Consider the following 16079-nt stretch of genomic DNA (forward strand, 5'->3'; position numbering starts at 1 on the left):
CTGTCAACAATAAAGTGTGCCCTCTCACTCGACTATCTTTTTCTTCTCATGCATTTATCCTTTAATTGTTATATATTAATTTTATTTCTGATGAACAGGAAACATGAGTCAATGCGTGCCACTTGATCCTTAATAACCTTCAACATGTTTGCCTTGTGATCATGGTGAAAACAGCCCAAGTCTCCTTGTGTGCTGTGAGTGGACCAACAAAAGGTTTTTTGTTCATTTCATGGAATAATGTGCCCAAGATTAACAATTAATCCCTAATTATAATATATAGTACTTGGGCTAATGTGGGGCATCCAACAAATTCGCCCGTCTCTCCTCGAAGGTGGATAATAGCAGACCAATGCATATAAACTTAGAATTATCTGGTCAGATTCATTTACAAGTTAGTTAATACACAGAAGCCAAATGGCACAGCAAGATACTAAATCAGAACAACACTCAAAAACAGTAAGATTGGTTTTAGAACATTAACCTCTGATTCATGATTAAAGACTCAATGGTTTGAACCATGTCACAGAATGCTGATAAACAACTGTTCATATGTGGTCGAGTTTTTGAGGCCCCAAGTGTGATTTTAACCCTACCCACCCAGCGGAAACCAGTGAGTGGGCAGTTAAAATCTCCCAGGCCATTTACCCATCCTAGAGCCGTTGAAAGCTAATGAGCCATGATTTTTACCCGCTCCACTGAGCAGGCAGCAGGGACACCCGGCCAAAGCTGTTTGGGGTCCCAATGGCGGGGGTCTGGATGTCATTGAGACCTGACATGCATATGCTAAAATGGACCCTGCCAATTCTGGGTGTCCTTGCCGTCTGCTCAATGGAATGGGTAAAAAAATCGTGGCTCGTCAGCACCTGCTACCTCTAGGGTTAAACTCACCTAATTAAATTGTACATGGTCAAGGCATTATCATCTAGAAGAAAGCCAACATATCCTGCCTAACTTCCAAATTTGCCAATCTGGCCTAGTGCAATTTGATTTTGGGGCTTTGATTCTGAAATTGGGTAAAGGAAAATGGCTACCATTTTAACCATAGTCACTTTAAAACTTTATGAATATGGAAGTCTCCCCATTTTATCATAATAATGCAATTGTGTAGCAGGGTGAGATACACAAACTTAGTGAGCCTACTTACAATTCAACATGGGCTAGAAAAGGATTTTTCACAACAATATCTGTTGCATATGCTAATAATTCAGTTGAAAACAGGAAGCATCACTTTAAGCTTGGTGTACTTTACTTAAATTATTTCTCAGGAAGGAAAGGTCTGATTTATGCTGATTAAATTCCCTCTGTTCCACTTACTTTTCTTTTCATGTTTTATATCTTCAGTCTAACAGCACATCTGAAACCAATTGCAGGAAACACAACCACATGACAAATAATTTCTCAGACTCTCTACTCTGCACAGGGCGAGGTGGTGGAGAGGTAGAGCTTGGTGTCATCAGTGTACATGTGGAATATGACCCAGTGTCTGTGGATGATGTCATCCATATGCCACTGGCAGCAAATAGAGAGCCTTTGGGGGACTCCAGAGGTAATGCTGAGGGGAGAGGGAAGAGAAGCCATTTCTGTAGGTGCTCTAGCTATGAATAGATAGGTAAGAATGAAACTAAGTGAGAGCAGTCCCATCAAGCTGGACAATGGAAGAGAGGTGTTGGAAGAGGGTGGTGTGGTCGACCATGTCAAAAGCTGAGGAGTGGTCAAGGAGGGACAATTCATCATGGCCACTGTCACAGGGAATGTCGTTTGTGACGTTGGTGAGGTATGGAAATAGAGGTTAGAGATGGGGTGATAATTTGAAAGGATAGAGGAGTCATGGATCTTTTATAAGGGCGGAGGAGGGGATGGGCGCAACGGCAGGGGAAGGCAGCAGTTTTGAAACAGAGGGAATCATTTTCAACATCATACCTATACAATCATAACTATTTCCCCTGGGAATACTTAGCGTTATATATTCATTCTTTGGACATGCAAGCTGTTGTCCATCCCTAGTTGCCCTGCCAACTGATGGCTTGCATGGCCACTTCAGAGGACAGCTGAGAGTCAACCATGATGGTGTGGGATTGGAATCATATATCGGGCCAGACTGGGTAACTTCCTAACAGACATCAGTAAACTAATTGGATTTTTACAACAATCTGACAGCTTCATGGTCACTTTTTTTTTTCCACTGATACTAGCTTTTTATTTCCAGATGTTCTTTTAATAAAACTGAATTTGGAATTCAAATTCTCAAACGACCTGTTTGAGTGGGATTTGAATCATGTTCTCTTGGATTATTAGTCCAGTAACTACATCTTACCATGCTTGGTGCTTTTAAACGAGTCACTTTATAGTTCCTTGTAATATTTGGCCTAGTTTCATCTTCTTGAATATAGAGCTCATCATCTTCTATTGAATACAGAAGACCCACTGGTGGCTGCACTGGTGAGGAAAGCTGAAAGGAAAATGTGTTTGCCTTGCACTTTAGGTTACCCTCAGACTCAATAGCACAAGCCCAAGATGGGAGCTGAAGGGAAGAAAAAAGGCATCATTGTTTAAATGCAACTCCCCCTCTTCAAAGTCCTAACATTGTTATGCAACAAACAAAATACAGTACTTGGAAGCCACATAAAAACTCCTGTATCCTCTATCAGTAGGGAGCAGCGTGCGGCAGCCCGGCCTGGAAATCGGCGCGGTCCCGGCCTGCAAGACCATCAGCAGGCCGGGGCCATCAGAGGGAGCAGCGTGTGGCGACATAACACTGCAGGAGGGCGACAGCTGCGAAGCCAGGTTGCTGACTGCAGTGCGAACAGGCACAGCAGGAGGGGCGAAGGAGTGGCAAGAGTTTGTAGAAGAAAGTGACCGTGGCCCAGGAGAGGCGCGAGTCTGGGGCCCAGAAGAGGAGAGGGCCCAGGGGCAGCACGAGCCAGCCCACACTGCTATATGTATGCGCGCTCGGTCTGTGCAGCAGAGCTAGTCTCCAGTAGTCTTGGGTAATCCTTGCCACTGGTCCAAGACCTAGCTCTATCAAGCACGTGTGGTGGCTGGTGTGCAATGGCCACCACACATTAAAAAATCCAAGCACAGGCATCTTCCACCCTCCAAGATGTAGTTCAGGACTGGAAAATTAGGTCCTTCATTGAAACACCTGTGAACTCATTCCTTTTTGGCATGGAAGCAAGTCATCCTCGTTTCGAGGGACTGCCTATGATGATGATGATGATGATGGAGTAGGTTCTGATGTCTATGATAATACAACTATTAAATATTTTTTCATACTGTATACCAAATCATGCAATCCACTTCAGTAAAAGAATTACTCAGTCCGTTATGAGGTTATGATATATAGATACTGATGGTTCCATAGCAGATATTGCTAGAAAGATTGCAACATGTTTTACAGCATTACTTCAGAAATCCATAGGTATATATTTTCTTCTATATAAAGAATCAAGCAAAATCATTTTACAAAACCATTACCAGTTCAGTAAAATACTTTTTCTTCAGCTTTTATGCACAGAGCAATATATAGTGTCAAAAAAATTTAAACATTTGCAGAAAACATCAGTTATAATGCTAAACCAAACAGAAATACATAGAACTTTGGTCCGAGTCCACGTTGGCATTTAGCCTCCACTTGAGCAAATATTCCTAATTACATTTACGAAGCCTGTTCCCATATCACTTTAGCTCCTTGTCCTTCACCCACCCATCCAATCTAATCTTGAATATTGACATCGTTTCTACCTCAACCACTAACCTTGAAAGTGAATTACACAGCCTCACAAACTTTCTGTCTAAAGAAGATACTCTTGCTCTCTGTTCTAAATCTCTTGCATGTAATCTTGGGGCAGAAATTCCGGCCTCCCGAGTCCGTACTGAGTGTCTATGGACCTGGGAAGGAATCGGAAAAGCCGGTTTTCAATGCACAATGCGCATGTGCTGAAAACCGGCTTTTCTGATCTGCCACTCTGAAACTTGACAGATCTTCCGTATCTCAGCAGCCAGGACATTTGCATGGGCAAGATTGCAGTATTTACCTATATCTTGCCCAGCAAATGTCCTGAAAACTCTTGCACCTGATAAAAGCAGGTGCATAGCCTATTTTTGAAGGCGCAAGAGTTTTAAAACACACTTAAAACATAAAAAATAAAAATTTTTAAATGCATTTTATTTTTAAAAACCCTGCCCACTACATTAAATTTATTTTAAAGCATAATTTTAAAAAAACTTTTAAAAAGCATCGGTAAAATATATATTTTTAATAATACATAAATAGCTAATTTAAATTAATGTTAAATATGTAGTGCATTTTTTCTATTTTTTATTGAATGTTGTGTGTGTTTGGGGGCTGTTTCATTCCCATTATTATGAATGAGAATATACTTTACCTGACTGGCTGCCCAGAGCATGTCCTGACATGCACAAGCTGCGGCGCGCAGTGGAGGCCTCAGGACCGGGAACTCGCGTGGCACAACTATTTCCCGCGGGAAGCAGCCAACCGGGATTTCTGGACCCTTATATCTATGGCTCCTTTTTCTGGGCCCCTCAACAACTGAAAGCAGTCTTCTTTTATCTGTTCTTTTCAACCAATCCTTTCAAAATTTCTATCATATTGCCCTGTAATTGGCATTGTTCTAATGAAAAAGGCCTCAATTTTTCCAAATGCTTCTTCATATTTATACTTCCTCATACCAGGTAGCATTCTAGTGAATCTGCATTGTCCCCTCTCTAAAGAGTCAAAATTATTCCGATTGTGCAGGATTGGGCTCCGCACTATTACCCCAAGATCTTATTTCATTTTTATTTAGGCTCATCATTACCTCTTGGGTTTTATATGCTATACCTCTAGAGATAAAACCGAGAATTCCATTAGCTCTCTTATGGCCTCATCCATTTACAGTGCGACCTTTAACTTGTGTGAACCTGTACCTCCAAATCCCTTGGCTTTCACAGCACCGAACCTACTTCCATTCAGAGTAAAATTACGGCTGTTGTTTTTATTTTAAACCCAAAATGTATCACTTCACACCTACTGACATTGACTTCCATCTGACACTTTTTTTTGCCAATTCCCAAATCTTAACAGCTTCCTTTGGTCTAATGTTTGTAGCAGTAACAGTTGCCATGCATTGCGTTTTGTGCAAAGAGACCAAAAAAAGTGTAGAGGAGAAAATTGGTAAAGAACAGGAACAGAAAATGCTCTTAAAAAAATAGGAAGATGCCTGTTATCCTCTATAATTAATGACTCACTAATAAAATTGCAGGAATGTATAGCTATGAAACAAGCCATGTGTGATCAGGTCAGTAACTATTGGTTATTAGAAGAGGAATTTCACCCCCAGGGAGTGCCCATCAGGGAGGAGAGGAGGCTGTCAAAACAAGAATAATTGATTTAAAAAAAAACTGCTGATAAACACAGCCATGTATCAAGATTTGTCACAACTACATATTTATTCTGAGCTTGACAGCCACATTAAAGCCCTTGCAGTTTACCAATGCGGTCTCACTGTTGAAGTAAAAAAGTGTTGTGTGCAGTATGATAATCTAATGGGCCAAAAATATTAGGAATTCCCTACATACCTGGATGCACTTAACAGCTTTTGGTTCATTGAGAGAAAACACATGTAAATATAAGTGACCATAACACTTCAGTATCATTATGCAGTGATCCTTGAACAGCTCCATATCGATTAACTTGGTTCTCTCTTTTACTGCATAAACAGTCTGCCAGTTCTTCATTCCAGGCGAAGAAATTGGTGCCTTCATCAGCTAAAAAAAGAAAAAAGAAATAGAATTCGGTGCTTTGTAAGAGTTTCCCCAACATTAAGTTTTTCTACCTGTTACAGACAGGAAGCACGCGTTGGAAATTCAGGTGCACGTTACACGTGTTTTTTTTTGACCATTTAAATCAATAGTCAGGAAATTGTGTGCAGTACATGCTCAAATTCCTGATATTTCCCCCCAATCAGCGAGGCTCCCGGGCAAGAAAGCAAAGTCAGAAAATAATCTTAATTGTTTATAGAACCTCATATCAACATTTTAGAAGACATTTGTTTTCTTTAGAGATTTATTTTTGTTTGTCATTTTTATTCCCCTGAACAGAATTTATTTTTCTCCCTAATCTCCTTCCGTCTTCCCACATACAAGTGACCTTCAGCTGAACAAATTTACCCCAATTAAGCAGACAGGTGATTCCAATATCAGTGCTGTTCTATAGTAAGTTGCAGGGTACCGCATGAGAGTGGCCCAGGGTGACTCTCCCTCTTTGTAGGGAAGGCTGAGGGAGAAAAAGGGGGGGGATGGACATCTCAATGAGAGAGTTGAGGTGGGACTTGGGAGGCAGTAGACAATAAGAATTAAAAAAAAAGATGGGGCAAGATGTAAGGAACAAGGGAAAGTCATCGAAGGATCAGATCTGGAGCGAAGCACACTTGGGGATGAAACCCAAATGTTCCCACTCCACCACCACGCTGTAGAACCCACTTGCTTTTACATGAACGTGAGCAACACCCAACTCATTGCAGTGGAAGACTCAGCTGAGGACATAAATTGACTACCCACTCCTTTCTGGAGTTAAAACCATTACTCTATTTATCCAATTACAATGGTTTACTCCATTCATCATTGGTTGAAAGGCACCCAATAGGCTAACCTGGGCAAAGCTTGGTCGCACAACACACCTTCAGCCTAATTTATTAATTGTCGCTCGTGAAGAATCACAACCCAAAACTAATTACTCACATGAGGCGAAAAGCATATAATTATTTCCACTATCTCTTAAAAACAAATTGGGTCCAATTTCTGTATGCCACTCTGCAGCTGCAAGAAAATAAAATCAAGCGCAGTTGACCTATATCAGACATTTCTCCAATAAATTTGCAGTATATCTGCAATTGAGAGGTTCTAGATGACTAAATTAAGTTCTAGATGACTAAATGAGTAAACCAACAAATAAAATATAACATCTTCCCAAAGCGTGCATTAGTAAAGTCAGTGAAGTACAGTGACAACTGCTGGATGAATGGTTATTAAATTCACAGCAGAGAGGCAAATTCTGTCAAACAACTGTCAGAACATAAGAAATAGGAGCAGGAGTAAGCCGTTTGGCCCCTCGAGCCTGCTCCGTCATTCAATAAGATCATGGCTGATCTGATCTTGGCCTTAACTCCACTTCCCTGCCCACTCTGCATAAACCCTTGACTCCCTTAATGATGTTCAGAAATCTGTCTATCTTCACCTTAAATATATTCAATGACCCAGCCTCCACAGCTCTCTGGGGTGGAGAATTCCAAAGATTCATGGCTCTCAGAAAATAAATTCCTCCTCATTTCCATTTTAAAATGGGCAACCGCTTATTCTGAAACTATGCCCCCTAGTTCTAGATTTCCCACGAGGGGAAACATCCTCTCTGCATCTACCCTGTCAAGTCCCTCAGAATGTTATACGTTTCAATATCACCTCTCATTTTTCTTTACTCCAATGAGTCTAGGCCCAACCGTTCTTTATAAGACAACCCCTTCAAAGAAACATAGAAAATAGGTGCAGGAGTAGGCCATTCAGCCCATTCGAGCCTGCACCGCCATTCAATAAGATCATGGCTGATCATTCCCTCAGTACCCCTTTCCTGCTTTCTCTCCATACCCTTTGATCCCCTTAGCTGCAAGGGCCATATCTAACTCCCTCTTGAATATATCCAATGAACTGGCATCAACAACTCTCTGCGGCGGGGAATTTCACAGGTTAACAACTCTCTGAGTGAAGACGTTTCTCCTCATCTCAGTCCTAAATGGCTTACCCCTTATCCCCTAAGACTATGTCCCCTGGTTCTGGACTTCCCCAACATCGGGAACATTTTTCCCGCATCTAACCTGTCCAGTCCCGTCAGAATCTTATACGTTTCTATGAGATCCCCTCTCATCCTTCTAAACTCCAGTGAATAAAGGCCTAGTTGATCCAGTCTCTCCTCATATGACAGTCCAGTGATCCCTGGAATCAGTCTGGTGAACCTTTGCTGCACTCCCTCAATAGCAAGAACGTCCTTCCTCAGATTAGGAGACCAAAACTGAACACAATATTCCAGGTTAGGCCTCACTAAGGCCCTGTACAACTGTAGTAAGACTTCCCCTGCTCCTATATTCAAATCCCCTAGCTATGAAAGCCAACATACCATTTGCCTTCTTCACCGCCTGCTGTACCTGCATGCCAACTTTCAATGACTGATGAACCATGACACCCAGGTCTCATTGCACCTCCCCTTTTCCTAATCTGCCGCCATTCAGATAATATTCTGCCTTCGTGTTTTTGCCCCCAAAATGGATAACCTCACATTTATCCACATTGTACTGCATCTGCCATGTATGTGCCCACTCGCCTAACCTGTCCAAGTCACCCTGCAGCCTCTTAGCATCCTCCTCACAGCTCACACTGCCACCCAGTTGAGTGTCGTCTGCAAACTTGGAGATATTACATTCAATTCCTTCATCTAAATCATTAATGTATATTGTAAAGAGCTGGGGTCCCAGCACTGAGCCCTGCGGTACTCCACTAGTCACTATTCTGAAAAGGACCCGTTTATCCCGACTCTCTGCTTCCTGTCTGCCAACCAGTTCTCCATCCACGTCAGTACATTACCCCCAATACCACGCGCTTTGATTTTGCACATCAATCTCTTGTGCGGGACCTTGTCAAAAGCCTTTTAAAAGTCCAAACACACCACACCCACTGGTTCTCCTTGTCCACTCTGCTAGTTACATTCTCAAAAAATTCCAGAAGATTCGTCAAGCATGATTTCCCTTTCATAAATCCATGCTGACTTGGACCGATCCTGTCACTGCTTTCCAAATGCGCTGCTATTTCATCCTTAATGATTGATTCCAACATTTTCCCCACTACTGATGTCAGGCTAACTGGTCTATAATTACCCATTTTCTCTCCCTCTCCTTTTTTAAAAGTGGTGTTACATTAGCTACCCTCCAGTCCATAGGAACTGATCCAGAATCGATAGACTGTTGGAAAATGATCACCAATGCATCCACTATTTCTAGGGCCATTTCCTTAAGTACTCTGGGATGCAGACCATCAGGTCCCAGGGATTTATCGGCCTTCAATCCCATCAATTTCCCTAACACAATTTCCCGCCTAATAAGGATATCCTTCAGTTCCTCCTTCTCACTAGACCCACTGTCCCCTAGTACATTCGAAAGGTTATTTGTGTCTTCCTTCGTGAAGACAGAACTGAAGTATTTGTTCAATTGGTCTGTCATTTCTTTGTTCCCATTATAAATTCACCTGAATCCAACTGCAAGGGATCTATGTTTGTCTTCACTAATCTTTTTCTCTTCACATATTTATAGAAGCTTTTGCAGTCAGTTTTTATGTTCCCTGCAAGCTCCCTCTCGTACTCTATTTTCCCCCTCTTAATTAAACCCTTAGTCCTCCTCTGTTGAATTCTAAATTTCTTCCAGTCCTCAGGTTTGTTGCTTTTTCTAGACAATTTATATGCCTCTTCCTTGGTTTTAACACTATCCTTCATTTCCCTTGTTAGGCACAGTTGAGCCACCTTCCCAGTTTTATTTTTACTCCAGACAGGAATGTACAATTGCTGAAGTTCATCCATGTGATCTTTAAATGTTTGCCATTGCTTATCCACCATGAACCCTTTAAGTATCCTTTGCCAGTCTATTCTAGCCAATTCACCCCTCATACTGTTGAAGTTACCTTTCCTTAAGTTCAGGACTGTAGTTTCTGAATTAACTGTGTCACTCTCCATCTTAATGAACAATTCTACCATGTTATAGTCACTCTTCCCCAAGGGGCCTCGCACAAGATTGCTAATTAGTCCCTTCTCATTACACATCACCCAGTCTAGGATGGCCAGCTCTCTAGTTGGTTCCTCGACATATTGGTCTAGAAAACCATCCCGAATACACTCCAGGAAATCCTCCTCCACCGCATTGCTACCAGTTTGGTTAGCCCAATCAATATGTAGATTAAAGTCGCCCATGATAACTGCTGTACCTTTATTGCACACATCCCTTATTTCTTGTTTGATGCTGTCCCCAGCCTCACTACTACTGTTTGGTGGTCTGTACACAACTCCCACTAGCGTTTTCTTCCCTGTGGTATTCCGCAGCTCCACCCATACCGATTCCACATCATCCAGGCTAATGTCCCTCCTTACTATTACATTAATTTCCTCTTTAACCAGCAATGCCACCCCACCTCCTTTTCCCCTCTGCCTATCCTTCCTAAATGTTGAATACCCCTGGATGTTGAGTTCCCAAGAGAGGCGGGAGTTCCGGGGTCGGAGCGTCGAGAGGCCTATAAAGGCCAGTGAGACCAGGAGCTTGGGCAGTCGGAGTGGCGGGAGTTCCGGGGTCGGAGCGTCGAGAGGCCTATAAAGGCCAGTGAGACCAAGAGCTCGGGGAGTCGGAGAGGTGGGAGTTTGGGCGGCAGATCGGAGAGAGGCCTATAAAGCCCCAGCTTGTGCAGCTACAGCGGGGACAAAAAGCAAAAAAGTAGAAAGAAATCGAAAGGTGACGTCACAGCCAAGGGGGCAAGTGATTGGTAAGTTGCTTTTCTTTTTCTTTTCTATTTCAGTCAGTAACATTTAGCATTGTTGTTGCCAAATTAAGTTAATCTCGGGGTTAAGTCATGGCAGGAGAGCTCGGACACGAGTTATGCTCCTCCTGTATCATGTGGGAAATCAGGGACGCCTCTGGTGTTCCGGACGACTGCGTGTGTGGGAAGTGTATCTGCCTCCAGCTCCTGACGGACCGCGTTGCGGAACTGGAGCTGCGGGTGGATTCACTCTGGAGCACGCACGTTGCCGAGAATGATATGAATAGCACATTTAGTGAGTTGGTCTTACCGCAGATAAAGGGTCCACGGCCAGATAGGGAATGGAAGACCAACAGGAAGAGCAGTGCAAGGAAGGTAGTGAAGGGGTCCCCTGCGGTCATCCCCCTGCAAAACAGATACACTGCTTTGGGTACTGTTGAGGGGGATGGCTCATCTGGGGAGAGCAGCAGCAGCCAGGTTTATAGCACCATGGCTGGCTCTGCTGCACAGGAGGGCAGGAAAAACTGTGGGAGAGCAATAGTGATAGGGGATTCGATTGCAAGGGGAATAGATAGGCATTTCTGCGGCCGCAACCGAGACTCCAGGAGGGTATGTTGCCTCCCTGGTGCAAGGGTCAAGGATGTCTCGGAGCGGGTGCAGGACATTCTGAAAAGGGAGGGTGAACAGCCAGTTGTCGTGGTGCATATAGGTACCAACGATATAGGTAAAAAATGGGATGAGGTCCTACGAGACGAATTTAGGGAGCTAGGAGTTAAATTAAAAAGTAGGACCTCAAAAGTAGTAATCTCAGGATTGCTACCAGTGCCACATGCTAGTCAGAGTAGGAATCGCAGGATAGCTCAGATGAATACTTGGCTTGAGCAGTGGTGCAGAAGGGAGGGATTCAAATTCCTGGGACATTGGAACTGGTTCTGGGGGGGGGGGGGGGTGGGACCAGTACAAACCGGAACCAATGTCCTAGGGGGAGTGTTTGCTAGTGCTGTTTGGGAGGAGTTAAACTAATATGGCAAGCGGATGGGAACCTATGCAGGGGACAGAGGGGAATAAAATGGAGACAGAAGCAAAAGATAGAAAGGAGAATAGTAAAAGTGGAGGGCAAAGAAACCCATGGCAAAACACAAAAAGGGCCACTTTGCAGCAGAATTCTAAAGGGGCTGTGTTGAAAAGACAAGCCTGAAGGCTCTGTGCCTCAATGTGAGGAGTATTCAGAATAAGGTGGACGAATTAACTGCGCAGATAGCAGTTAATCGGTATGATGTGATTGGCATCACGGAGACATGGCTCCAGGGTGACCAAGGCTGGGAACTCAACATCCAGGGGTATTCAGCATTTAGGAAGCATAGACAGAAAGGAAAAGGATGCGGGGTGGCGTTGCTGGTTAAAGAGGAAATTAATGCAATTGTAAGGAAGGACATTAGCTTGGATGATGTGGAATCGGTATGGGTGGAGCTACGGAATACCAAAGGGCAGAAAACGCTAGTGGGAGTTGTGTACAGGCCACCAAATAGTAGTAGTGAAGTTGGGGACAGCGTCAAACAAGAAATAAGGGATGTGTGCAGTAAAGGTACAGCAGTAACCATGGGCGACTTTAATCTACATATAGATTGGGCTAACCTAACTGGTAGCAATGCAGTGGAGGAGGATTTCCTGGAGTGTATTAGGGATGGTTTTCTAGACCAATATGTCGAGGAACCAACCAGAGAGCTAGCCATCAGAGACTGGGTGATGTGTAATGAGAAGGGACTAATTTGCAATCTTGTTGTGCGAGGCCCCTTGGGGAAGAGTGACCATAATATGGTAGAATTCTTTATTAAGATGGAGGGTGACAAAGTTAATTCAGAAACTAGGGTCCTGAACCTAAGGAAAGGTAACTTTGATGGTATGAGGCACGAATTGGCTAGATTAGACTGGCAAATGATACTTAAAGGGTTGACGGTGGATAGACAATGGCAAAGCTTTAAAGATCATATGGACGAAATTCAACAATTGTACATCCCTGTCTGGAGTAAAAATAAAACGGGGAAGGTGGCTCAACCGTGGCTAACAAGGGAAATTAAGGATAGTGTTAAATCCAAGGAGGAGGCATACAAATTAGCCAGAAAAAGTAGCAAACCTGAGGACTGGAAGAAATTTAAAATACAGCAGAGGACAAAGGGTTTAATTAAGAGGGGGAAAATAGAGTACGAGAGGAAGCTTGCCGGAAACACAAAAAATGACTGCAAAAGCTTCTTTAGATATGTGAAGATAAACGTAGGTCCCTTGCAGTCGGATTTGGGTGAATTTATAATGGGGAACAAAGAAATGCCAGACCAATTGAACAAGTACTTTGGTTCTCGCTTCACAAAGGAAGACACAAATAACCTTCCCGATGTACTAGGGGTCCGAAGGTCTAGTGAGGAGGAACTGAAGGATATCCTTATTAGGTGGGAAATTCTGTTAGGGAAATTGACGGGATTGAAGGCTGATAAATCCCCAGGGCCTGAAAGGCTGCATCCCAGAGTACTTAAGGAAGTGGCCCTAGAAATAGTGGATGCATTGGTGATAATTTTCCAACAGTCTATCGACTCTGGATCAGTTCCTATGGATTAGAGGGTTGCTAATGTAACATCACTTTTTAAAAAAAGGAGGGAGAGAGAAAACGGGTAATTATAGACCGGTTAGCCTGACATCAGTTGTGGGGAAAATGTTGGAATCAATCATTAAGGATGAAATAGCAGCGCATTTGGAAAGCAGTGATAGGATTGGTCCAAGTCAGCATAGATTTATGAAGGGGAAATCATGCTTGACAAATCTTCTGGAATTTTTTTGAGGATGTAACTAGTAAAGTGGACAGGGGAGAACCAGTGGATGTGGTGTATTTGGACTTTCAAAAGGCTTTTGACACGGTCCCACACAAGAGATTGGTGTGCAAAATCAAAGCATATGGTATTGGGGGTAATGTACTGACGTGGATAGGGAACTGGTTGACAGAGAGGAAGCAAAGAGTCGGGATTAACGGGTCCTTTTCAGAATGGCAGGCAGTGACTAGTGGAGTGCCGTAGGGCTCAGTGCTGGGACCCCAGCTCTTTAACAATATATATTAATGATTTGGATCATGGAATTGAGTGTAATATCTCCAAGTTTGCAGATGACACTAAACTGGGTGGTGGTGTGAGCTGTGAGGAGGACGCTAAGAGGCTGCAGGGTGATTTGGACAGGTTAGGCGAATGGGCAAATACATGGCAGATGCAGTATAATGTGGATAAATGTGAGGTTATCCACTTTGGAGGCAAAAACACGAAGGCAGAATATTATCTGAATGGCGGCAGATTAGGAAAAGGGGAGATGCAGCGAGACGTGGGTGTCATGATTCATCAGTCATTGAAAGTTGGCATGCAGGTACAGCAGGCGGTGAAGAAGGCAAATGGTATGTTGGCCTTCATAGCAAGGGGATGAGAGTATCAGAGCAGGGAAGTCTTACTGCAGTTGTATAGGGCCTTAGTGAGGCCCACCTGGAATATTGTGTTCAGTTTTGGTCTCCTAATCTGAGGAAGGACATTCTTGCTATTGAGAGAGTACAGCGAAGGTTCACCAGACTGATTCCTGGGGTGGCAGGACGGACATATGAGGAGAGACTGGATCGACTGGGCCTGTATTCACTGGAGTTTAGAAGGATGAGAGGGGATCTCATAGAAACATTAAAAATTCTGACGGGACTGGACAGGTGAGATACAGGAAGAATGTGCCCGATGTTGGGGAAGTCCAGAACCAGGGGACATAGTCTGAGGATAAGGGGTAAGCCATTTAGGACTGAGATGAGGAGAGACTTCTTCACTTAGAGTTGTTAACCTATGGAATTCCCAACCGCAGAGAGTTGTTGATGCCAGTTCATTGGATACATTCAAGAGGGAGTTAGAAATTGCCCTTGCGGCTAAAGGGATCAAGGGGTATGGAGAGAAAGCAGGAACGGGGTATTGAAGGAATGATCAGCCATGATCTTATTGAATGGTGGTGCAGGCTCGAAGGGCCGGATGGCCTACTCCTGCACCTATTTTCTATGTTTCTTTAATCAGCAATGCCACCCCACCTCTTTTTCCTTTCTGTCTATCCTTCCTAAATGCTGAATACCTCTGGATGTTGGGTTCCCAGCCTTGGTCACCATGGAGCCATGTCTCAGTGATGCCAACTACATCGTATCCGTTAACTGCTATTTGCGCAGTTAATTCGTCCACCGTATTCCGAATACTCCTCGCATTGAGACACAGAGCCTTCAGGCTTGTCTTTTTAACACACTTTGCCCCTTTAGAATTTTGCTGTAATGTGGCCCTTTTTGTTTTTTGCCTTGTGTTTCTCTGCCCTCCACTTTTACTATTCTCCTTTCTATCTTTTGCTTTTGCCTCCATTTTATTTCCCTCTGTCTCCCTGCATAGGTTCCCTTCTCCCTGCCATGTTAGTTTAACTCCTCCCAACAGCACTAGCAAACATTCCCCCTCGGACATTGGTTCCGATCCTTATCAGGTGCAGACCGTCCGGTTTGTACTGGTCCCACCTCTCCCAGAACCGGTTCCAATGTCCCAGGAATTTGAATCCCTCCCTTTTGCACCACTCCTCAAGCTACGTATTCATTTGAGCTATCCTGCGATTCCTGCTCTGACTAGCATGTGGCACTGGTTGCAATCCTGAGATTCCTACTTTTGAGGTCCTACTTTTATAATTTTGCTCCTAGCTCCCTAAATTCGTCTCGTAGGACCTCATCCCGTTTTTGAACCTATATCGGTACCTATATGCACCACGACAATTGGCTGTTCACCCTCCCTTTTCAGAATGTCCTGCACCCGCTCCGAGACATCCTTGACCCTTGCACCAGGGAGGCAACATACCCTCCTGGAGTCTCGGTTGTGGCCGCAGAAATGCCTATCTATTCCCCTTACAATCGAATCCCCTATCACTATAGCTCTCCCACTCTTTTTCCTGCCCTCCTGTGCAGCAGAGCCACCACGGTGCCATGAACTTGGCTGCTGCTGCTCTCCCCTGATGAGTCATCCCCCTTAATAGTACCCAAAACGGTGTATCCGTTTTGCAGGGGGATGACCGCAGGGGACACCTGCACTACCTTCCTTGCACTGCTCTTCCTGTTGGTCACCCATTCCCTATCTGGCTGTGGACACTTTATCTGCGGTATGGCCAACGCACTAAACGTGCTATTCACGTCATTCTCAGCATCGTGGATGCTCCAGAGTTCATCTACCCGCAGCTCCAGGGCTGCAATGCGGTCTATCAGGAGCTGGAGGCGGATGCACTTCCCGCACACGTAGTCGTCAGGGACACCAGAGACGTCCCTGACTTCCCACATAGTACAGGAGGAACATAACACATGTCCGAGCTGTCCTGCCATGACTTAACCCCTAGATAAACTCCTCCGGGCCTCCGCTCCGCCCCTCACCCACTGCCGCCGCCGTTCGGCTCTGAGCCGCTCCTGACATGGATGGAAGGACACACAGCTGACATCTCAGGAATCAACC

The 16079-nt window shown here is 44.1% G+C and overlaps 1 protein-coding gene across 2 annotated transcripts in view; it reads right to left on the minus strand.

The window, feature by feature from the left end:
* Positions 1–16079, minus strand: part of prepl (prolyl endopeptidase like) — an 86462-nt gene that overhangs the window by 36635 nt on the left and 33748 nt on the right. For both annotated transcript variants that reach the window (XM_070889349.1, XM_070889348.1), the window contains exons 7-8: positions 5578–5766; positions 2315–2521 (exon numbers count right to left, since the gene is read on the minus strand). In XM_070889349.1, coding sequence (XP_070745450.1) covers positions 2315–2521; positions 5578–5766 — 396 coding nt within the window. The remainder of the gene's footprint in view (positions 1–2314; positions 2522–5577; positions 5767–16079) is intronic.

The sequence above is a fragment of the Pristiophorus japonicus genome, chromosome 9 (assembly GCF_044704955.1).
Source record: "Pristiophorus japonicus isolate sPriJap1 chromosome 9, sPriJap1.hap1, whole genome shotgun sequence".
In the NCBI taxonomy this organism is placed as follows: Eukaryota; Metazoa; Chordata; class Chondrichthyes; family Pristiophoridae; genus Pristiophorus; species Pristiophorus japonicus.